The 21,171-nt window shown below is 34.0% G+C and overlaps 1 protein-coding gene across 1 annotated transcript in view; it reads left to right on the forward strand.

The window, feature by feature from the left end:
• The window catches only part of LRP1B (LDL receptor related protein 1B), a gene marked incomplete at its 3' end in the record, with an annotated part of 1,343,287 nt that overhangs the window by 1,041,507 nt on the left and 280,609 nt on the right, over window positions 1-21,171 (forward strand). Inside the window, exons 39-42 of the mRNA XM_037064526.1 lie at window positions 8,992-9,118; window positions 9,251-9,402; window positions 9,691-9,815; window positions 11,254-11,625. Coding sequence (XP_036920421.1) covers window positions 8,992-9,118; window positions 9,251-9,402; window positions 9,691-9,815; window positions 11,254-11,625 — 776 coding nt within the window. The remainder of the gene's footprint in view (window positions 1-8,991; window positions 9,119-9,250; window positions 9,403-9,690; window positions 9,816-11,253; window positions 11,626-21,171) is intronic.

A 21,171-nucleotide genomic window follows, 5' to 3' on the forward strand; every position in this document is an offset into this window, starting at 1 on the left:
AAGCCAAGGGGTGAGGGCACATTACCCTCTTTTTCTATAGCCCCCTGTGTCCTTCCCTGAGGGCCCCTTCATGACCATGGCAGTTTTAGGTCACCCTTTCTTTCAGGAATCTTACCTGTGATTGGCTAACCAGTCATCTGCCCGTGGCCAAGCAGGGTGTAGTGAAGGGGGGCAGAGGCTGCACCCCTACAATGAAGATAAACTTTGTCTTCTTAATGGTTTATGGTCCCAAGGTCCTTNGCAGGGGAAGTTAGGCAGCCAAGAGATTAGGAGATTTCTTACAGACAGAATGAGGACTCAGGCTATGTCAAAGCCAAGGGGTGAGGGCACATTACCCTCTTTTTCTATAGCCCCCTGTGTCCTTCCCTGAGGGCCCCTTCATGACCATGGCAGTTTTAGGTCACCCCTTCTTTGAGGAATCTTACCTGTGATTGGCTAACCAGTCATCTGCCCGTGGCCAAGCAGGCCACGTGAAGATAAACTTTGTCTTCTTAATGGTTTATGGTCCCAAGGTCCTTTACTCAACCTTAGCCATAGGGGATTACAGCTTCTGAAAGTAGGCAGGGCAGTTCCCAACAACATTTTATTTACCTGTTGATATTGCTACAGTTTGTTTAAATGCAGAATATCCAGCATAGGTTAACTGATATAGAAGATAGTTTTGAGGTTATGAAAATATAAAAAATGTCTATATAATACTTTCAGAATTCTAAATAAGCTCTTTATTACTAAGAGTATAGGGCACAGGTGGCAAACACAAGGCCTAAGGGCAGAGCCCGGCCATCCACCTTGTTTTATCCACCCCCCACTTTATTTCTACCTGGCAGCAGCACCAAGCTCCTCGCCCCTAGTTAAGCAGTAGTTACATTTATACAGTCCTAAAATTACACTGGGCCCTTCAAAGGCAACCACAAGGGTGATATGGCCCTCAGTGAAAATGTGTTTGACACCTTCGGTCTAGGGTATAAGAGACTAGGTGTTAAATATTTCATAGGAAAATTGAGATATTATAAGAAAACATCAAATCTAATATATTGAAAACACTAAGAATTAGTAAAAGACAAACCATTCACTTAAGAAAACCATTGTTAAACATGTAAATAGTAAATTAATATAATAGTGTATATTCATATGTATGTATTTTTTGAAATGAGAGGAGAATGGCAGTGAGACAGGGTAGAAATGCATAAATAAAATCAGGAATTAATATAATACAGGGTGATAAACCTAATATGGTATGGGATTATAGGTGCCAAAGAAGTTTTTCTTTGTGAGGAAATTTCCTTTGTATTTCTCCAGTGTTTGCTGAAGGACACTATTTTTTTATATATAAGAAAAAAGAGTTTTATATAAGAAATAATAATTTTGTATAATTATTCAATATCACAAAGTAGTGAATCAAGATGAAATCAAATGTTACAAATACCAAATTAAGAACTGTTAAGCAAATGATAACAATAATTTTAAGCTTAAACAGAAAGAGAAAACAACTCAGATGGCCTATATCTTTATTTTGGCTAAAAATAAAAGTTAATTTCTGAAGTTGTTTACAGGAATGGCAACTTCTTTTAGCAGTACTTCAATATTTTCTGTGTTGAAACCCCTAATTTCATTACTTAGAGAGACCTACAACTAACAAACTTTAACATTTCTACTCATTTCTATTAGTATTATCTTAGAAACTATTTTATTTACTTTTTTGCCTCTGTCATTAAAGAGTGAGCTTCACAAGGGCCAATGAATCCCATTGATTTTGTATCATCACTACCTAGCACATTAATAACTACTTAGTGTATTTTGAATGAGTACATGACTGAAATGAAAGAATATATTTGAGAATTGTCCACCAAAGTATCAATAAAAAAAGGGAAAATACTGTCTCTAGACTCTTCTTTTTAGCAGAGTGTTTTGCAATCTGCGGTTGTGTTATTTATATATTGCAATAGTAACGCACTCAGGACTTGAAGTGAAGCCATGACAGGAGTAGAGAAGGTTCTTCATTATACTGTATTTTTCATAGGGAAAGAGGAATTCAATTTATGTATTTGTAAAATGTACTAAAATTATATAATATTTTATTATTTTGCTTGTGTTCTGAATGTGGAAACATGGACATGCTGGCCTACAAGGTATTCAATTAGACTCCAAATGAGTCTAGTAAAACTACTAAGATACTGTTAATTGTTAGCAGTTTTTGTCAAAAAGTTGATGCTTACATACAATCTGGCTGCTATTGATAACCTGTAGGTCTTTGTTTCATTTTTTGTCTTACTTTTTGTAGACATATTAACACATGGTTGAACCCCAATCTACAGAGGACACAATGACATTCTTGATTCTGTTCTCCATCAGGCTACTTGTTCATATAAGAGAATTACACAGTCTCCTTTTGTTGTGCCACCAGGGAAATTTTTATTATCTCAGGTTTTCTTCAGCATGTCTGATAAGGTATCTAAATCATGATTCCAAAGAGAATGAATAGGAAAGAGAAGAAATAACAAGTTTATAGTGAAAATTGTAACCCAAATCTATACTTTCAGCAAATAGTTTGTCAGTCAACAAGAGAATCTTAAATTCAAAGAGAATGATTGATTCAAATGAGTTGGTTTTCACTATAATTTATATAACTAAAATATCAGAAGACATTTAATACTCTTTATTTTTTAACAGTTTAAACTTCTTCTTTTTGTCCCCTTACACTTTGCCTTTCCCCACAAAGTCAGAGCTTTGTTTCCATGTAGCCTTCTTTCCTAAAAGCAGTGCGTTTGAAGATTTTCAAAGACACTTGTAATGTCTTAAATGTATATTTTTCTGTTTGAATCTAACTAATTATGACATAAAATAATTTGTTTTCCTTTATAAGTGAACCTGTGTGTAAACTAGTTCTGATATCAATATAATTGTCTTATAACAAATTCAATAAACTTGAGGACAAGAAACTATACTAGCCTTTGGGAGCATTTCAACTGCAACTAAATGCAGGCTTGTACCTATTATTCAAATGTCAACAATTGGAAATTAACTTATGATTTGTATCCATTGCACATTTTTCTGCCAAGGATTTCCGTGTCTAATGAAAGCAATAGGGATATTTGTGTGATGATGACTTCTAATAGTATTCCTAGAAACCTTCAAAACACTTTTGAATATTCCTTTTTAAATTTTTATTGTTGTTCAAGTACAGTTGTCTCCATTTTCCCCCCAGTACTCCCCCTGCCTCACCCATTCCCACCTCCCACCCTTGATCCTACCCCTCTTTGGTTTTGTACGTATGTCCTTTGTACATGTTCCTTGACTTGATCCTCCCCTCTTTTCCCTGTTATCCCCCCTCCCCTCTGATTACTGTCAGTTTGTTCTTTAGTTCAATGTCTGTAGTTATATTTTGCTTCCTTGTTTGTTTTGATGATTAGGTTCCACTTATAGGTGACGTTATATGGTATGTGTCTTTCACTGACTGGCTTACTTCATTTAGCATAATGCTCTCCAGATCCATTTATTCTGTAGCAAAGGGTAGGAGCTCCTTCTTTCTTTCTGCTGCATAGTATTCCATTATGTAAAAGTTTCCTTTATTTTTTTTTAAATACACTTTATTGATTAATTGATTACAATTGTCCCAATTTTTCTCTTTGCCCCCTTCTGCCTGGTATCCCCATTCCCAACAGCAATCCCTCACCCTTAGTTCATGTCCATGGGTCGGTCATGCATATTAGTTCTTTGCCTACTCCATTTCATATACTATTCTTAACATCCCCCTATCTATTTTGTACCTATCAGTTTGTACTTCTTAATGCCTGCACTTTTTTCCTCATTCTCCCCATTCCCCATCCCAGCTGATAACCTTCCAAATGATCTCCATATATCTGATTTTGTTCCTGTTCTCATTGTCTTTTGTTTGTTTTTTAGATTCAGTTGGTGATAGTTGAGAATTGATTGCCATTTTAATGTTCATATTTTGATCATCTTTTTCTTACATAGTTCCCTTTAACAGTTGATATAATAATGACTTGGTGATGATGAGCATCTTTAACTTTACCTTGTCAGGGAAACACTTTACATGCTCTCAATTCTAAATTATAGCTTTGTTGGCTAGAGTAATCTGGGTTATAGGTCCTTGCTTTTTATCTCTTTGAATACTTCTTACTAGTCCCTTGTGGACTGCAAATTTTCTTTTGAGAGATTAGCTGACAGTCTTATGCAAAGTCCTTTTTAATAAGCTCTGCTTTTCTCTTACTGATTTTAAGATTCTCTCTTCATCTTTAACCTTTGGTATTTTAATTATGATATTTTGGTTTTGCCCACTTTGGGTCCAACTTGTTTGGGACTCTCTTTGCTTCTCTGACTTGTATGACTATTTCCTTCACCAAATTAGGGAAGTTTTCTTTCATTATTTTGTTATATAAGTTTTCAGTTTCTTGCTCTTCCTCCTTTCCTCTGGCATGCCTATGATTTGGATGTTGGTAGGTTTGGAGATGTCCCAGAGGCAACTTATTTTTATCCACATTTTCTTGATTTTTTTTTCTTCTTGCTATTCTCATTGAATGATTTTTTCTTACTTATGTTCCAAACCATTAATTTGATTCTCTGCTACATCCCCTCCACTGTTAGTTACCTGTAGATTTTTCTTTATTTCACTTAATGGAAACTTCATTTCTGCCTGGGTCTTTTTTATGCTGTTTTACTACCCAGTGAGTTTGTTGAGCAACCTGATCACCAGTGTTTTGAATTCTGCATCTGACAGGTTGCTTATCTCCATTTCATTTAGTTATTTTTTTTTGAGTTCTGTTTTTTTTTATTTGCACCATATTTATTTCTCTTCTCAATCTGGCAGCCTCCCTGTGTTTGTTTCTGTTTATTAGATAGAACGGCTTAGACTCCCTGTCTTAGTAGTGTGACCTATTGTTGAAAAGGCACTTGTGAATTATGTGGGGTGGGGCCTTAGATAATCTCCAGGTCAGGGCAACCTGTGTCACTGCTTTTTGGCTCTGTTTGGGGGAGGGTTCAGAGAGGGGACAATGCCACTGCCTGGCCTCTGGAAGTTTGCCTGGGAGGAAGCTCTGTCCAGGCACTTATCCTGTTGCTAGTCACTTCACTCTCACCCTGTATGTTACCTGTGCCCCTCCAGTCCTGGTGCTGAATCCCAGAGGGAGTGGGTCTGCAACATGTCCTGAGACCTTTACAAGCCCTTTAAGAGTTTCCTGAGAATTGCGCAATTTCTTCTGCTCCTCCAACCCCCACAGATTTTTACAGTCAGAAGTTACAGAGACTTATCTTCCTGGGGCTGGGTGGTCTGGTCTGGGACTTGGATAGTTCAATCCCGAAGTATCCCTCACTATTTTTATCTATCACACATGAATGTGGGACCATCCATTTTGCCACCTCTCTACACTACTCATTGTTTCCATGTCTTCACGCCTCTCTGCATCTCTGCCCTTGCTATCCATCTAGATGAAGGATTCTTTAAATCCTTGGCTGTTGGACTTCCATACATTTCAATTTTCTGATATTGGTTTTATAGTCTAGTTGTAATTTCTGCTGTAGTTGTGCAAGGAGGCAAAGTGTGTTTACCTTTGCCTCCATCTTTTTTCCTTTTAAGATTTAATTTATTTATCTTTAGAGGAGAAGGGAAGGAGAGAGGGAGAGAAATATCAATGTATGGTTGCCTCTCGTGCATCCCCTGCTGGGAACTGGCCTGAAACCCAGGCATGTGCCCTGACTGGGAATTGAGCCATGATCCTTTTGTCTGCAGGCCCATGCTCAGTCCACTGAGCTACACTAGCCAGGGCCCTTTGACTCCATCTTGACCAGAAGTCCTCCATTTTGAGTTTTGAATTCTGTAATTATAAGGCTCTGTAAATAAGAACATTGTCAGTTTGGAACAAATTATCATAAAGAGAAAATTCAATTATATCACACAGTGTGTAATTTTGACTATTTTGAGAATATCTAGGTCAGTAATAACTTTGAGAAGTATTTTCAGGGCTAGATTTACCAAGATAATTCTATAAAGACAATTTTCTTGGCTATATCATACAATCCAATAAACTTTTCTACAACAAAACTTGAACTAAAATGGAGAAAATATCAATATTTAATATCATCACTGAATCTTAATTTTCATGGGGTTTCAAAAACCAGAACAAGGATTTTCATTTCTTCCCATTGCTAAAGATCATACTTTGATACAGAGACTCTGTGCATTAAAAATATCTCAAATACATCTATGTAAATTACTATCTTAAATTATGCATACATTTTTCCTATAGTTTTATGTGCTTAGAGAGCGTTCTTCCTCTAAATTTGGGTTACAAGCCCCAAAGATTCTCAAAGTGCTAATTCTATTTAATTCTTTACTTTGAGTTATAGTTTATGGAACAAATTATTTTTTCCATATATTTATAAAATGTTGGTATATTTTGGTAACCATGCAGTCTTTCCATCTTACTAAGTTGATAAGTTATTTATTTATAAAAGTGATTCTTGCCATCAGATTTAGCTTCATATATCATGATAATTTATCACATCACTACAGAAAATGTATTCAAGATTATTTCATTTTAAAATTTTTTCTCTTTAATTTTATTTCCACTCATCCAAGCCTTCTGTATGAATGTATTGCAAACTCTAAATGAATAGGAAGTACTTGGGAAGAAAGAGAGAGTTGTTCCTCAACATCAACAGCTTTTTTATGTGTTTTTTTGTTTATTTTTAACTATGAAGGTCTTTGTTGTACTCCTTATACCTAAAGAAAAATTGAATTTGATATAATATTATTTTACTGTTTATTTATTTTTGATGACACATCATATCATAGAGAAGACTGCACAGGCCTGGGTTAACAAAACCTGAATGCAGTTCCTGGTGTGAATTCTTATCAGCCATGAGATTGTGAATCATTAACATCCTAAACTGCTATTTTTATAGCTCTGAGAATTAGTCTTAAACATATTAAGCACCTGAATAAGCCTTCTCACTCAAAATAATATTTTTATTACTCATTTAGTTAATTTGAAAGCAAATTACTATTAAATAAAAGATATGTTATAAATGTTCTCATCCATATTTGAACTTCATAGTATGAGAAAGTAGATAAGAGTTGGATTGAGTAAGTAATCATGTGTGTGTCCTGGCTCCCAAAATGCCTCCTGCAGAGTAAAACATTCCCTGCCATTTTAACACGATGACTGAGGAGTTCTTTTAAGAGCATTATTAATGCCAAAATTTGTCCTTATAACTCCAAGTGGAGCAACACATTTTACCTTCCAGTTAAACCATTATTTTATTTTTAATATTTTTAATACAATGAGTCTCACTTAAAGTTTTAAAAATCTTAACTTTAATAGAATTAAAAATATCATGCCTGCTTCATTCTAGATATAACCAATAAAATATTAGTTGGATTTCTTGCTTTAAAATTTTCCTTTTCTAATTTGTACTTTATAAGTATGAATGAAACTTTCTTCAGAATTGATATACTTGGGACTCTAGCCACACCTCTTTTTTTGTCTAGTTATAAACCCAACACATTTATTTTGTAAAGAATTTTCAGCCATGGCTCTTGTGGCTTTAATGGATTGAGTGCCAGCCTGAGAACCAAAGGGTTGCTGGTTCGATTCTTAGTCAGGACACGTGCTTGGGTTGCGGACCAGGTCCTTGGTAGGTGGTGTGCCAGAGGCAACCACACATTGATGTTCCTCTCACTCTCCTTCCCTTCCCCTCTCTCTAATAATAAATAAATAAATAAAATCTTAAAAAAATTTTTTCAAGGAAAAATTCAACTCTTAAACTAGATCAAAACAATATGCATAAAGTAAATTATTTACTTTAAGTGTCTTCTTCCTTAGGGGAATAATTTCTCCATTGAATGGATATAAAATATGAATGTAGACCTTTGATTTTTCTATACGTAATTTCATTTTCTCATTTTGTGTATGATTTATCATCTATATATGTGTGTATACATATGTATATAAATTCTAATATGCATAGAATACAATCCCATTTTTATCTGAATCAATAATTGCCACATTTTCTTCAACTTCAATTATTGCTGTTATCTAACAGTTGAATAAAAACTTCAGTTGATGTAACTTTAAATGAATGGATCTTATTTATCTGAAAGCATGATTTCCTCTATTGTAATATATTGTATTTGTTGAGTGAATGAATGAGTGAAAGAAATAATCAATTACATACCTTCAGTTTTTCTATATTTTACTTTTTGACATGTATTACAACATGTTCTAGATTTTCTTTCTATATTTATTTTATTTCTCATTTCCTCCACATTACTATTTATATTACAAAATTGCTAAAATAGGAATGTCTGCTTTTATATAAATCTTTGTTTTATATGGCTTAATTTCTAAAATTTAAATTAGAGTAGTTACATTTAGCAGTGGACAGAATTGAAAGTTATGATGCAATCATGTATACATTCATAGATTGAATATTTACCTATACTAATTTTTATTTTTTAAATATTCTAGTTACCTAGTGATACAGGTTTAATAATGAATAAAAAAAAGGTAAGAGATCACTGTCCTTAGTGAGCTGATAGGCTAGTGGATGCAAAAATATTAATGAAAACTAACACCAAGGGTAAATGTACCACTCTCATGCATGTTCTGAAACATTACATAGTGCAATAATCAGAGAGATTACTGCAGTAATCTGAAGATTTCTTGAAGGAAGTGATGTTTGAGATATAAAAATAAGAGCAAATTAAGCAAGCAGTTTTCAAAATATAATTTCAGATAGGGAATAGCTTGTATTTAAAAAAATTTTGGTAAAATTTTTAGTTTTTCTGCATAAATTCTATGAATAGTTTAATACTTTTATAATAAAAATATTTTATTGCAATTAAATATGCATGCATATTGATTCTAGAAAGTATTGTGTTTGCTTTCTTAGAATGAATGTTACTGCTGTTACTTTTAATAATGTCTTTTTGTGCCTATCCAAATATTACTATAAATCAACAATTTATTTCAGCTACTTGTTCTGGACTGAATGGGGACAGATGCCCTGCATTGGAAAGGCTCACTTAGATGGCTCAGAGAAGGTTGTCCTCGTAAGCATGGGAATTGCATGGCCTAATGGCATCTCCATTGATTATGAGGTCTGTTGGATTTCTTTTCCTAAGTATTGAGAGTACCATTAACAGCCAACTTGCATTAGTCCTTTTTTAGTGTTCATTTTCTTAAAAAAAATTTTAAAAAGCTTGTAATGTTATGTTTCAATTGATCTTTAGGAAAATAAATTGTACTGGTGTGATGCTCGTACAGACAAAATAGAAAGAATTGACCTTGAGACTGGAGGAAATCGTGAGATGGTGCTGTCAGGGAGCAATGTGGATATGTTTTCAGTTGCAGTCTTTGGGGCTTACATCTACTGGTCTGACAGGTAATTTATTTTTTCATGAGTATTTGAGTCTCAAAATGTTATTTCAGTGCCAGCTGCTTTACCCTTGTAGGATTAACTATTCCTTAGCAAGGTCACAAGAAGGATCTCACAAAACCATGTAATTTCTACAGCAAAGGCCATCACTCTTTCTATCCTAGGCTTAACCATTTTAATGTCACAGGTTACAAGTCAGTTTCTTTCCTTTTGCTAGACTGTTATCTTGAGCTTAAGTAACTGGCTTGATTTGAATTAAAAAGTGTTAATCATGCATATTCATCCTCTTGGCAGAGCACATGCCAATGGGTCCATCAGAAGGGGTCACAAAAATGATGCCACAGAAACCGTAACCATGAGAACTGGCCTTGGAGTCAACCTGAAGGAGGTTAAAATCTTTAACCGAGTAAGAGAGAAAGGTCAGTCTTCTCATACAATGAATATATTTTGTTATTTATTTATCTTATTTATTTTAATAGTTATCAAACTTATATCAGGGATTATTTTTATTCAAGTCCAAAAACTCAAAACCCATTTTTTTTAAGGGAGAATCTTATTTCTTATAAAAGTCATATACTGGCCTGATGAAATAAATACATAATAGTTCATACATAGATATTTTTGCCTAGGACAGTGTATGTTATAGACAGATTATGTGCCTGGCATGTCTTCAGTACAGGTTTGGGCTAAGCAGTTTAGAAAAACTTGATAGATGCACATAGTCAGTAAAAAAGTACAAAGCACAATTGGCATATTAGAGGGTATAAACCAAAATGTTTGTTTTTATTACATTTTAATGTATAAATTGATTATGGCTCCTGAAGTTTGCTATTAGTGTGAAATATGACCAAAGTCACCACTTCTTTAAAGTGTGTATATCAAACTGATAAGGCAGTGATCTGAATATTTAAACAAAAATTACCTCCATTAAATAATGTTTGTTGTTATGTTTATTAAATAAGTTGTATTTCGCTCTGACCAGGTTGCTCAGTTTGTTGGAACGTTGTTCTGTACACCAAAGGGCTGCAGGTTCAATTTCCAGTCGGGACACTGACTAGGTTGGGGGTCCTATCCTTTGTCAAGGCGTGTATGGGAGGCAACCAACTGATGTTTGTTTCTGTTTCACATAAATGCTTTTCTCTCTTTCTCTCTCTCTTTCTGCCTCTATCCTTTCCTGTCTCACTAAAATCAATAATAAAAATATACTGAGGTGAGGATGAATAAATAAATAAAATTGTATTTAATTTTTTTTTATATCAAAGGAAAGTATAGTAATTTTGGACATGATGATGATAATGAATTCATAGCAGAGAATTAGCCATATGGAGAAATCTTAATAACACATTACATCTTCCCCTCAAAACTGGAGTAACAAACTTGTGACCAATATTCTTAGGGTGTGAGGCATATTAGAGTCATAAATTGCTTTGATACCTTACATATTTCATAAATACAGAGCATAAAGTAGTATGTTTTATTTGTGAACTCAATTCATGTTTTAAATGAATCTGTTACTTATGCCAGAGATTACAGTATATATAATTTATAATTGTAGTATTGCTTCAAAAAAGAGTTATACACTTAACTAGCTGATTAAGGAAAAAGTCTAATGCTTTTACTTGAATAATGAAGGAAGCAGAAGGATATAAACTCTAAAATAAAAAATCGAAAATTTAAATTATGTGATTAAAAAACTCAGTACTTTATGGTGTTTGATACTTTAATGACCAGTCTAAAAATTAAGAATAAAAAGACAGAATATTCAATATTAAATTTTAATATGTTATTAGGAAATATATTTGGAAAACAATATAAAAGCTCAAATACATGTATGTATCTTTTATTTTTCATCTTTAGGGACCAATGTGTGTGCCAAGGACAATGGTGGGTGTCAGCAACTTTGTCTGTACAGAGGAAGTTCCTGGAGAACCTGTGCTTGTGCCCATGGATATTTGGCAGAGGATGGAGTCACTTGCCGGAGGCATGAGGGCTATTTGCTGTATTCAGGGAGAACAATATTAAAAAGTATACATCTTTCGGATGAAACCAATTTAAATTCACCGATCAGACCATATGAGAATCCACATTATTTCAAGAATGTTATAGCCTTGGCTTTTGACTACAATCAAAAAAAAGCAGGTACCAACCGAATCTTTTACAGTGATGCACACTTTGGAAATATACAACTTATCAAAGATAACTGGGAAGACAGACAAGTAATTGTTGAAAGTAAGTATAAGTATTTATTTTTAAATACTTTGATGGAAACAAGTATCATTTGGCTTAGCAGAGAAATTAGAGTTGTAATTCCATGTAGTAATTACAGTTTCTTAAGGTTTATATTCAAGAATGAATGCAATTAAATTATCCAAAAGTCAAAGAGGCAATTAACTGCTAGTATATACAGCATGATATTGTGATTATTAGCTTTTAATCATGGAACTTTCAATATATGCCTTTGTAATGTTTCTTATAAGTGCATTAAAATCTATGGAAATTAATTTTTAGTATAAAATTTACTAATTTTATTCCAATGAGTAAAATTATATCTTTAAAAATATCTGCTTACTTATAGTCAGTGAATTGTGTTTTCTCAAAGAGATCTTTATGTATATATAACTATATATTTATATATAGTGTATACATATAGTCTTATTAAGAAAATATTATTAAATAAATAACTTTACATTTCTAAATATTTTAAACATTTATTCCAGCATAATATTCTGTGGATTACCAATATAATTTTGAGAAAACTCCTGTCATCCAGCTTTTAAAGGGACTACCTTCATTTTCCTCCTACAGCATCTCTCTCTTTTCTATCTTTATGTGATTTATATATATTGCCTCCTTTTCCAATTTTACTATACTGAGGCCATTCACTTTTGTTACTTTTTAAATTACAAAATACTATATGAATATATTGTGAAGTATTCAAGTAATATGGATTTACAAATTCTGCCTCATCAGTACATTAATTTCATTTATTTACTCATCATTGAAGGCTGTCATGCCTCAAGAATTTTCTTTACATGTGTGTGTGTGTTGTGTGTAATTACAAAAATAGAATGACCTTATATGCCTTATTCAGCTACTTTTTTCCACTTACAATATATTTTGAAAAGCTTTCACTTCAGCAGGCCCTATCTAATTCTTTTGAAAGCCTGTTTTAATTCTATGCTAAGAATAACATAATTGACTTAACCATTTTTTATTTGATAAACACTTAAACTGTTTCTGGTATCTCATCATTACTTATAATGCCACAATGTACATTTGCCCAAATAAGTATATTTATACACAAACATGATGTTTTTTAGCATAGAATTCTAGGAATATAATTGCAAAGTGTTTATTTTAATTTTATAGTTGACAAAATCTCTAAAAAGACCATATCATTTTAAGTTTTCATCAATTGTCTATAAAAAGGCTTATTTTCCAAACTTACGATAAGAATGATTTTGTAATTTTTCTGTTATGATGACCTAGTACATAAAAAGTAAGTATGTATTAATATACATTTACTCGATAACTAGTGAGTCCAGCATCTAATATGTTTACTCATGTAGGAATATGTATTTCAGATCAAACTTGATAGTGTGTATCCCATGCTGTATCTGCAACTGTTTATTCTGTTCTTTCAACATTTAATATCAGTCATGATCCTTTTGCTTTATCTTGGCAGTAAAAAAGGGAAATGGCATTGAGAACATTATATATTTCCAACTACAGTTACAATGTATTGGTTTTTAAAAATCTGAAACATGTATCACAAAGTTGTCAGATTTATTAAATCTTTATATTATTCCCTCTACTCTCTTATAAACCTAAAGCATTTCAGAAAGTAAATAAAAACAAATAAAGTCTTTCTTGTATTAAAACATATTAATAATTTAATTGGTGAAATACATTTATGTATGTGCAGACATATACACACATATATAAATTCTGTAATTCAGAATTTAAATTGCATTGGCAACACATGTTGAGTGACATGGTAGTGGCCTCCAATCTTTTTCAATCTTTTTCTTCATGGACATTCAATTTTGTCACATATCTGACTTGATATTGTCAATAAATTATAATAAGATATAATTCCTATATTTGTGTTAGGATTCAAAAGTGTAATTAATAATTTTATACTTTCAGATTAGTTTTTCAAAACTATTGGTGACAATACCTTGCTTTTAAATTGTATTTCATGAGAAATGTCTTTTTCTTTTTCTTTAAATTATCTACTTCTATGTTCTTTTGAGTGCCAAAAATACATTTGATAATGTTTTTGATTTTTTGCAATTTCAAAGGTGAAAATATCACCTTTGAAAATGTATTATTTTTAATTTGCCTATTATATATCATTTACACATTGATTTTCAAAATGTAAGAATTTTAGTTATAATTTTTAGATTTCATAAAATGGAGAAATGACTTTTAGTTATCACATATTTATTAGCTAAAGCAATTTGCAAATTAGCTATTTAGATAATTGAGACTTGGAAAACAATAATAGAATGCTGTTTTATTAGACATTAAAATTACTAAGATAAGAAAAAGATTGAAATACAAGGTGAAAGTCATGCACAGGAAGTCAGCAATGATGAAGCAAGAAATGATTTTTATTCAAGAGAGAGGATGACATAGTCATTGCTTTTGGAGAGCAGAGTTGAGTGAGTCATGATTAGTATGAAGAAAAAGAGACACTGAGATCTCCCCTCATTCAGCTGTGGGCTGTAAAGTGGAGGTCAATGGCTTCCATGAATTCAACATTTTTTTGATATATTGGAGTCTCTCACAGAAGATAGCATGTTGTGAAGGTTAGGGAGAAAATAAATTTTACTCTATCCTCTTAAGTTTTGGTTGGTAAAATTTGAATTAAACTGACAAATGATAGCTTAAAAACAGAAAAAATGTACATACTTTTTCATTTTAATTTTTATGTGTACATGGAAGCTTCTGTAGAAAAGAATGGGAGGTCCAGAGAAACAGTTAGCCCCAGGGACTTACATGCCATTTAACCTATGATGATAAATTCAGACACCTAGGTAAACAAAAGGATGGGGCTTAGGCTTGTAGAAGCAGCAAAATTGTAGGAAAGTAAATACATTGGGAAACTAATGGTAAGTAAGGGTTATTTTGATGCTGTGAGACAAGTCTCTAGTCGGGTATTGAGCTCTGAGCCCTGAGGGTTCTTGGCTTCATGCAAGAAGGGATTCAAGACAGGAGTTAGACAGAAGTGAGAGTGGAAAGGCAGGTTTGATTGAGCCAAGAAGATGTGCAAGAAGAGGCACTACAGAGACAGTAGTAAACTCTCCTCACAACAGAAGGAAAGTAGACCCCAGCCATCTCTAGAGGCTGAGCTTATATCTGTAGCTTCTGTTGGAAACTGCTGGTATGGGTAATAAAGAATGGGAAAAATTGTGGGATTAACTTTAACCTCTACCAGGTATATTTTATTGCCTTCTGTTTTCCTTTTATGGGATGAATAGACAATAACATGTGGTTGAGTATCTATTAATCAACCTCTGCAGGACATTTTCTTTTCTGGAGCTCTTGGTGGTCTGCTTGAATCTCTGGTCAGCCAAGTTCAGTGTCAGGCAGCATGCAGCAGGCCCCTGACTTAATTTTGATTTTAGTTAATTTATATAGCTATCCTATATTAATTTGGTAAGTGTTGGTTAGGGAGATTCTCCAGTGCTTTCTGTACCTCCGGTGATAAGGATCATGTTCTCCTTCCTGGTATGAGAGAGTTGACACCTTGACAAAAGGAAATTTATGCCACGTTTTTAGATAGATTGGGGGAGGGTAGAATGCATCTTTTACATTTGCCATTTCTCAGTGTGTTTGCTCAAAATAATTTCTGTGACAAAGTTGAATATTTTGGGATGGCATATTCTGATCCCTACACAGGTATGATTGTTCTAAAATCTTTTACCTCACTATATCAGTCAAGACCAAATTCCTAGAGCACAATGACATACCTGAAGAAGAGACACTGGAACCCTGGGTAGAGACTACTGAATATGAGGAGTAGGAAATTTGTGAGGAACATTATGCCAAAAAGTACAGTATATTGTTAGCATAAAAACATAAAAATGATGCATGTTGCCCTGGTCAGGTGGCTTACTCGGCTGGAGCCTCATCCCATACATCAAGAGATTGCGGCTTCAATCCCCAATCAGGACACATACCTAGGTAGGTAGCTTGATCAAGCCCTGGTTGGGGTGTATGGGAGGCAACCAGTGATGTTTCTTTTTCACACTAATGTTTCTCTCTCTTTATCCTACCCCTCTAAAATCATAAGCATATTCTTAATGAGTATTAGCAAAATAAAACAGAAACTGTGATTGATAGAATAGAATTGAAAGCCCAGAAATAAGCCCATGTAATTATGATAAATTAATTTATGACAAAAGAGCCGTGAAAAGTCAGAGGGAAAGGACAGTCTCTTCAATAAATAGTGCTGGGAAAACTGGACAGCCACATGCAACACAATAAACTCAATCACTATCTTACGCTATATACAAAAATTAACTCAAAATGGAGTAAAGACTTAAATGTAATCCCTAAAACTAGAAGGAAATGTAGGAGCTAAATTTCTTGACATATGTCTTAGTGACGATTTTTTTATTCTGACTCTAATGGCAAGGGAAGCCAAAGCAAAAATAAACATGTGGGGCTATATCAACTTCAAAAGATTTTGCAAAGAAAAGGAAACTATCAACAAAAGACAAAAGTAACCGGCTGAATGGGAAAAAGTAATTGCAAATCTGATAAAGTGCTAATATCCAAAATATACACAATTCATACGACTCAACAGCAAAAAAAAAACAAACGAACCCCCTCCAAAAAAACCAACTGATTTAATTTAAAAAATGGACAGGCAATCTGACTAGATGTTTTCTCCAAAAAAGACATGCAGATATCCAAGAAATTGATGAAAAGATGTACATCATCTTTAACCATTAGGAAAAAACAAATAAAAAACACCATAAGATACCACCACACACCTATTATAATAGTTATTATAAAAAAGACAAGAAATAACATGTTAATAAATCCTGAGTTTCTTGGCAAAATAAAAAAATCATAAATATTGGTGAGGAGTGGAGAAAAGGGAACCCTTGTGCACTAATGATAGAAATATAAATTTGTGCACCCACTATGGAGAACAGTACGGATGTCTCTCGAAAAATTAAAAATAGAACTATAGTGCTACCTGCAATTCCATTTCTGGGTATCATTCTAATAAATTCCGTTTCTGGGTATTATTCTAAAAAAATGAGAACACTAATTTGTGAAGCTATATGAACTCTATTTTTTGCAGGCTTATTATAGCCAAAATATGTAAACAACCTAAATGTCCATTGATTGAAGAATGGATAAAGAAATTGTATTATTCAGCCACTTAAAATAATAAAATTTTGTCATTTGAGACATGGGATCTTAAGGGTATTAAGTAAATTGAAATAAGTCCAACAGAGAAAGACAAATGCTCTATTGAATCTTAAAAAAAAAAAAAAGGAAAACAGAACTCTGTGTTAAGTGTGGAACATTCTATTGAAGTTCTCCAAAGTCACTATGAAGTGTGGCCTAGTGCTTGGAGGCCCAGAATTGGTAAGGATAACTTGAGATTCTTTAGTTACCAATATTAGAATTATTCAGAGACTCAGAGTTGTTTATTTCTTCATCTATGTGTCTGAATACTGACACCAATAGAAGGAGCAGAAGGCGGGGACAAGTACTAGGATCCCCATGCTGAGAATTACAGCCTGAAGGGGACAGGAGGCTGAAAATTTTTCTGCAGAAGTGGTCAGGTTCAAGAGACTAACACCAGGTGTCATGTTACAAGATCTGATAAGATTTCTGTTTGCAAAATCAAAAACTCCTAGGCCATGTCCANAGTTGATGAAAAGATGTACATCATCTTTAACCATTAGGAAAAAACAAATAAAAAACACCATAAGATACCACCGCACACCTATTATAATAGTTATTATAAAAAAGACAAGAAATAACATGTTAATAAATCCTGAGTTTCTTGGCAAAAGAAAAAAATCATAAATATTGGTGAGGAGTGGAGAAAAGGGAACCCTTGTGCACTAATGATAGAAATATAAATTTGTGCACCCACTATGGAGAACAGTACAGATGTCTCTCGAAAAATTAAAAATAGAACTATAGTGCTACCTGCAATTCCATTTCTGGGTATCATTCTAATAAATTCCGTTTCTGGGTATTATTCTAAAAAAATGAGAACACTAATTTGTGAAGATATATGAACTCTATTTTTTGCAGGCTTATTATAGCCAAAATATGTAAACAACCTAAATGTCCATTGATTGAAGAATGGATAAAGAAATTGTATTATTCAGCCACTTAAAAAAATAAAATTTTGTCATTTGAGACATGGGATCTTAAGGGTATTAAGTAAATTGAAATAAGTCCAACAGAGAAAGACAAATGCTCTATTGAATCTTAAAAAAAAAAAAAAGGAAAAAAGAACTCTGTGTTAAGTGTGGAACATTCTATTGAAGTTCTCCAAAGTCACTATGAAGTGTGGCCTAGTGCTTGGAGGCCCAGAATTGATAAGGATAACTTGAGATTCTTTAGTTACCAATATTAGAATTATTCAGAGACTCAGAGTTGTTTATTTCTTCATCTATGTGTCTGAATACTGACACCAATAGAAGGAGCAGAAGGCGGGGGGGCAAGTACTAGGATCCCCATGCTGAGAATTACAGCCTGAAGGGGACAGGAGGCTGAAAATTTTTCTGCAGAAGTGGTCAGGTTCAAGAGACTAACACCAGGTGTCATGTTACAAGATCTGATAAGATTTCTGTTTGCAAAATCAAAAACTCCTAGGCCATGTCCATGTGGAAGAGGAGGCCAGTGTTTAGTATAAAACATAAACTTCACTGAAAAATGTATAGAAGGTTCTATACTTGTTATAGTTAGTGAGTCTGCTTAAGAATGGAGAGAATAAAAATGAGCCTGGCAAGCTGAAGCATCTGTTATTGGATAGAGCAATTATAGGGATGTTAGGTGGACGTGGGGTGGATAGTAATTCAGATATGAATTAATGTCCCAATATTGGATTACTGCCAAGTAAGGTCTCAATAGGTAAGCGTGGGTGGGGATAATAAGATTATTAATCCCTGATCAGAGCCATTTCTATATTAAATGTCAGTTTAAAACTAATTGCATATATGCTTTTAATGCCTAGTCTAGAAGTTGAGAGATTAGTTTGTATCAATCAGCTTTAATTTCATAATAAAGTACCCCTGAATTCAATGCCTTAAAACAACAACTGCTTCTTTACCCCAGTATTTTATGGGTTGGCTAGGGTGGTTCTTCTGGTCTGCATCAGCTCCTCAGACCTCTAGCCAGCTGGCAGATCAGAATGTAGCTGGTTGTCAAGGATGGTCTCCCTCATATGTCTGGCCTACGGCATCCTATGTTCGAGGTTACTGGGCCTCAAAACTCTTGTTATACAACAGGTTACTTGGCATGATCCCAGGGTTCTAAGAGAGAGCTAGCTCCAATATGAAAACAGTTTACGGGTCATTTTTACTAATGTCCCATTCATCAAGGCAAATACATGGCCAGGTCCAGATTCAGGGGATGAAGAAGCAGCAGACTCACATTGGCGGGAAGGCCTGCAAAGGGACTGCACACACACACACGAACAGGAAGAAGCCCCAACTTCTGTGATCAACACAGTTGTATAAGTGATTATTACCTCATCTCTACAACCTCCGAAATAACACTTTAAAGTGTGGCTTGACTTTTTGAAATTCACTTTCTTTCTTTGTTTTGTTATATAATATTTACTGATAACCAGTAGTGAGGTATGACGATACTCTCTGCTATCTGGGTTTGTGCATGAGCTGTGTATAAATCTATATTTGTCAGGGAAGAAATAAAATGAGACAGAAAGTATCTAGTGGGGAAAAGATATGACAAAACCATGCATGGGATAGTGGATTTAATGACACTGAATGCTTCTGTCACCTCCAAGAGCATAAACTTTTTCACATTTAGCTCAAATAATGCTAAATTTTTCTAACAAGTCCCTCATGATTAGCTGCTACTAAGCTACTTTAATCACCTCACATTTTTATATAATCAATGTGAGTAAAAAACAGTTTTGTAGTTTGACTTGAGTGATGAAGTTGTAAATGGCAACTAAGAAAAAAAATCTGTTATGTACTGTTAGAAGAGGCATTTTTCATAGGAAGTAATAAAAGAAAGTATAATATTAGGGGCTTTCTTTCCTTTTGAGAGATTTATGGCATAAATTCAGCAGATGAAATCAATGTACTATGAATTATAAATAGGTCTTTGAGGGGCTGGATGATGATTCAAAATTCTTAAGAAAATAGTGAAGGCACCTGTGGAAATAGGCAAGGACCCAAGTAAATCCAAGGTTAAAAGATGGTTATAATTTGTTGCAGTGAAGTTGCCTGTTACTGTTTGAGGGGGCAAGATATTTTAATTCCATATACCTGTTAAAATGTGCTCAGTGTTTTTAGGTTTCTACAGAAAGGATAGACAAAGTTTACCAGAAGTCAAGAATTATTATATACTTATTCAACTTTCTATTCTGAGTTTTTCAGTGCAATGCACCTGGTTAAAAATTCTCAGAGAGAGAAGGAAGAATGGAAGGAGGGAAGGAGAATTAAGAGAGAAACAGAGAAACTATTAAAAAATGTATACTAAAATAAACCATTATGTAATATGTTTCCTGAGACAGCTATTTTTTCTTTTTTTATGTATTTTTATTATTGTTCAAGTACAGTTGTCTCCATTTTCCCTCAGCACACCCCCTGCCCCACCCATCCCTGCCTCCCAGCCTTGATCCTACCCCCTTTGGCTTTGTCCATGTGTCATTTTTTTCTTAAATAAGTTTCATTTACATAGTTTTAAAGGTGGCATAAATAAAGATAACTAGATTATATTTCAAAAATTGTTATAGCTAGCCTTATTTATAACGCTTACTGCCGCAGCCCGCTGCAGCAAGGGTGGTCGCAAGGTGAGGCGAGGGACTTAAAAAATGGAGAGGACCATAAGCTCTGATGGCAAATGGCAACTTTATTCAAGGAACAGCTGTCTTATATACAAACTGTTAATGCCTAAAGCAAGACTGCAGGGAACTAGAAACAATGTTGTTTTTCAAAGTTCGTGCACTCCCTTAAGCTATCAAAAGGGCAAGAAGTTCTCATAACCATCTGGGAACATGACACCTGTGCCAGGGTCTTGTTGTGTCCTTCAAGGCTGGGAACTAGAAGGTTAGGAAAGTGTCAAGGTACCCGCCGGCTCCAGGGACCAGAAACCAAGTTCATCCACCATTCTCACAGTGGAGAACTCTGTCCTTGGTCCCCTTGTGGCCTGGCGGGCCCCCACAACTTACTAAATATAGTATATTAGTATCTGGCTTAGATTGCAACTCTTGCAGAATAAAGTTCTCAAAATCCGTACTTCATATTACGATCAAATTAGTTGTCAGCTGCGGCAAAGATCATTAACTTTTTAAGATTTCTATAGAGTGAAATTTGTAATATATAATTTGATGTTTACTGACATGTTGGTAAAGCTAAGTATTAACCGATTCTTTCCTTCAATGACACATAACTGTTTCTCTCCATTTCCTTAGGCACTTTAAACCTTTACTTCTTCCTTCCCTTCCCTTTCATATAGTCTTTCTTGACAAGGACAGCATTATTACTAATGCCTTCGTGCACTTATCAATCTCCCCACACTTTTCAATAACACTTT

The sequence above is a fragment of the Sturnira hondurensis genome, unplaced genomic scaffold (assembly GCF_014824575.4).
Source record: "Sturnira hondurensis isolate 20B ecotype Veracruz unplaced genomic scaffold, ASM1482457v3 Scaffold0015475, whole genome shotgun sequence".
Lineage (NCBI taxonomy): Eukaryota > Metazoa > Chordata > Mammalia > Chiroptera > Phyllostomidae > Sturnira > Sturnira hondurensis.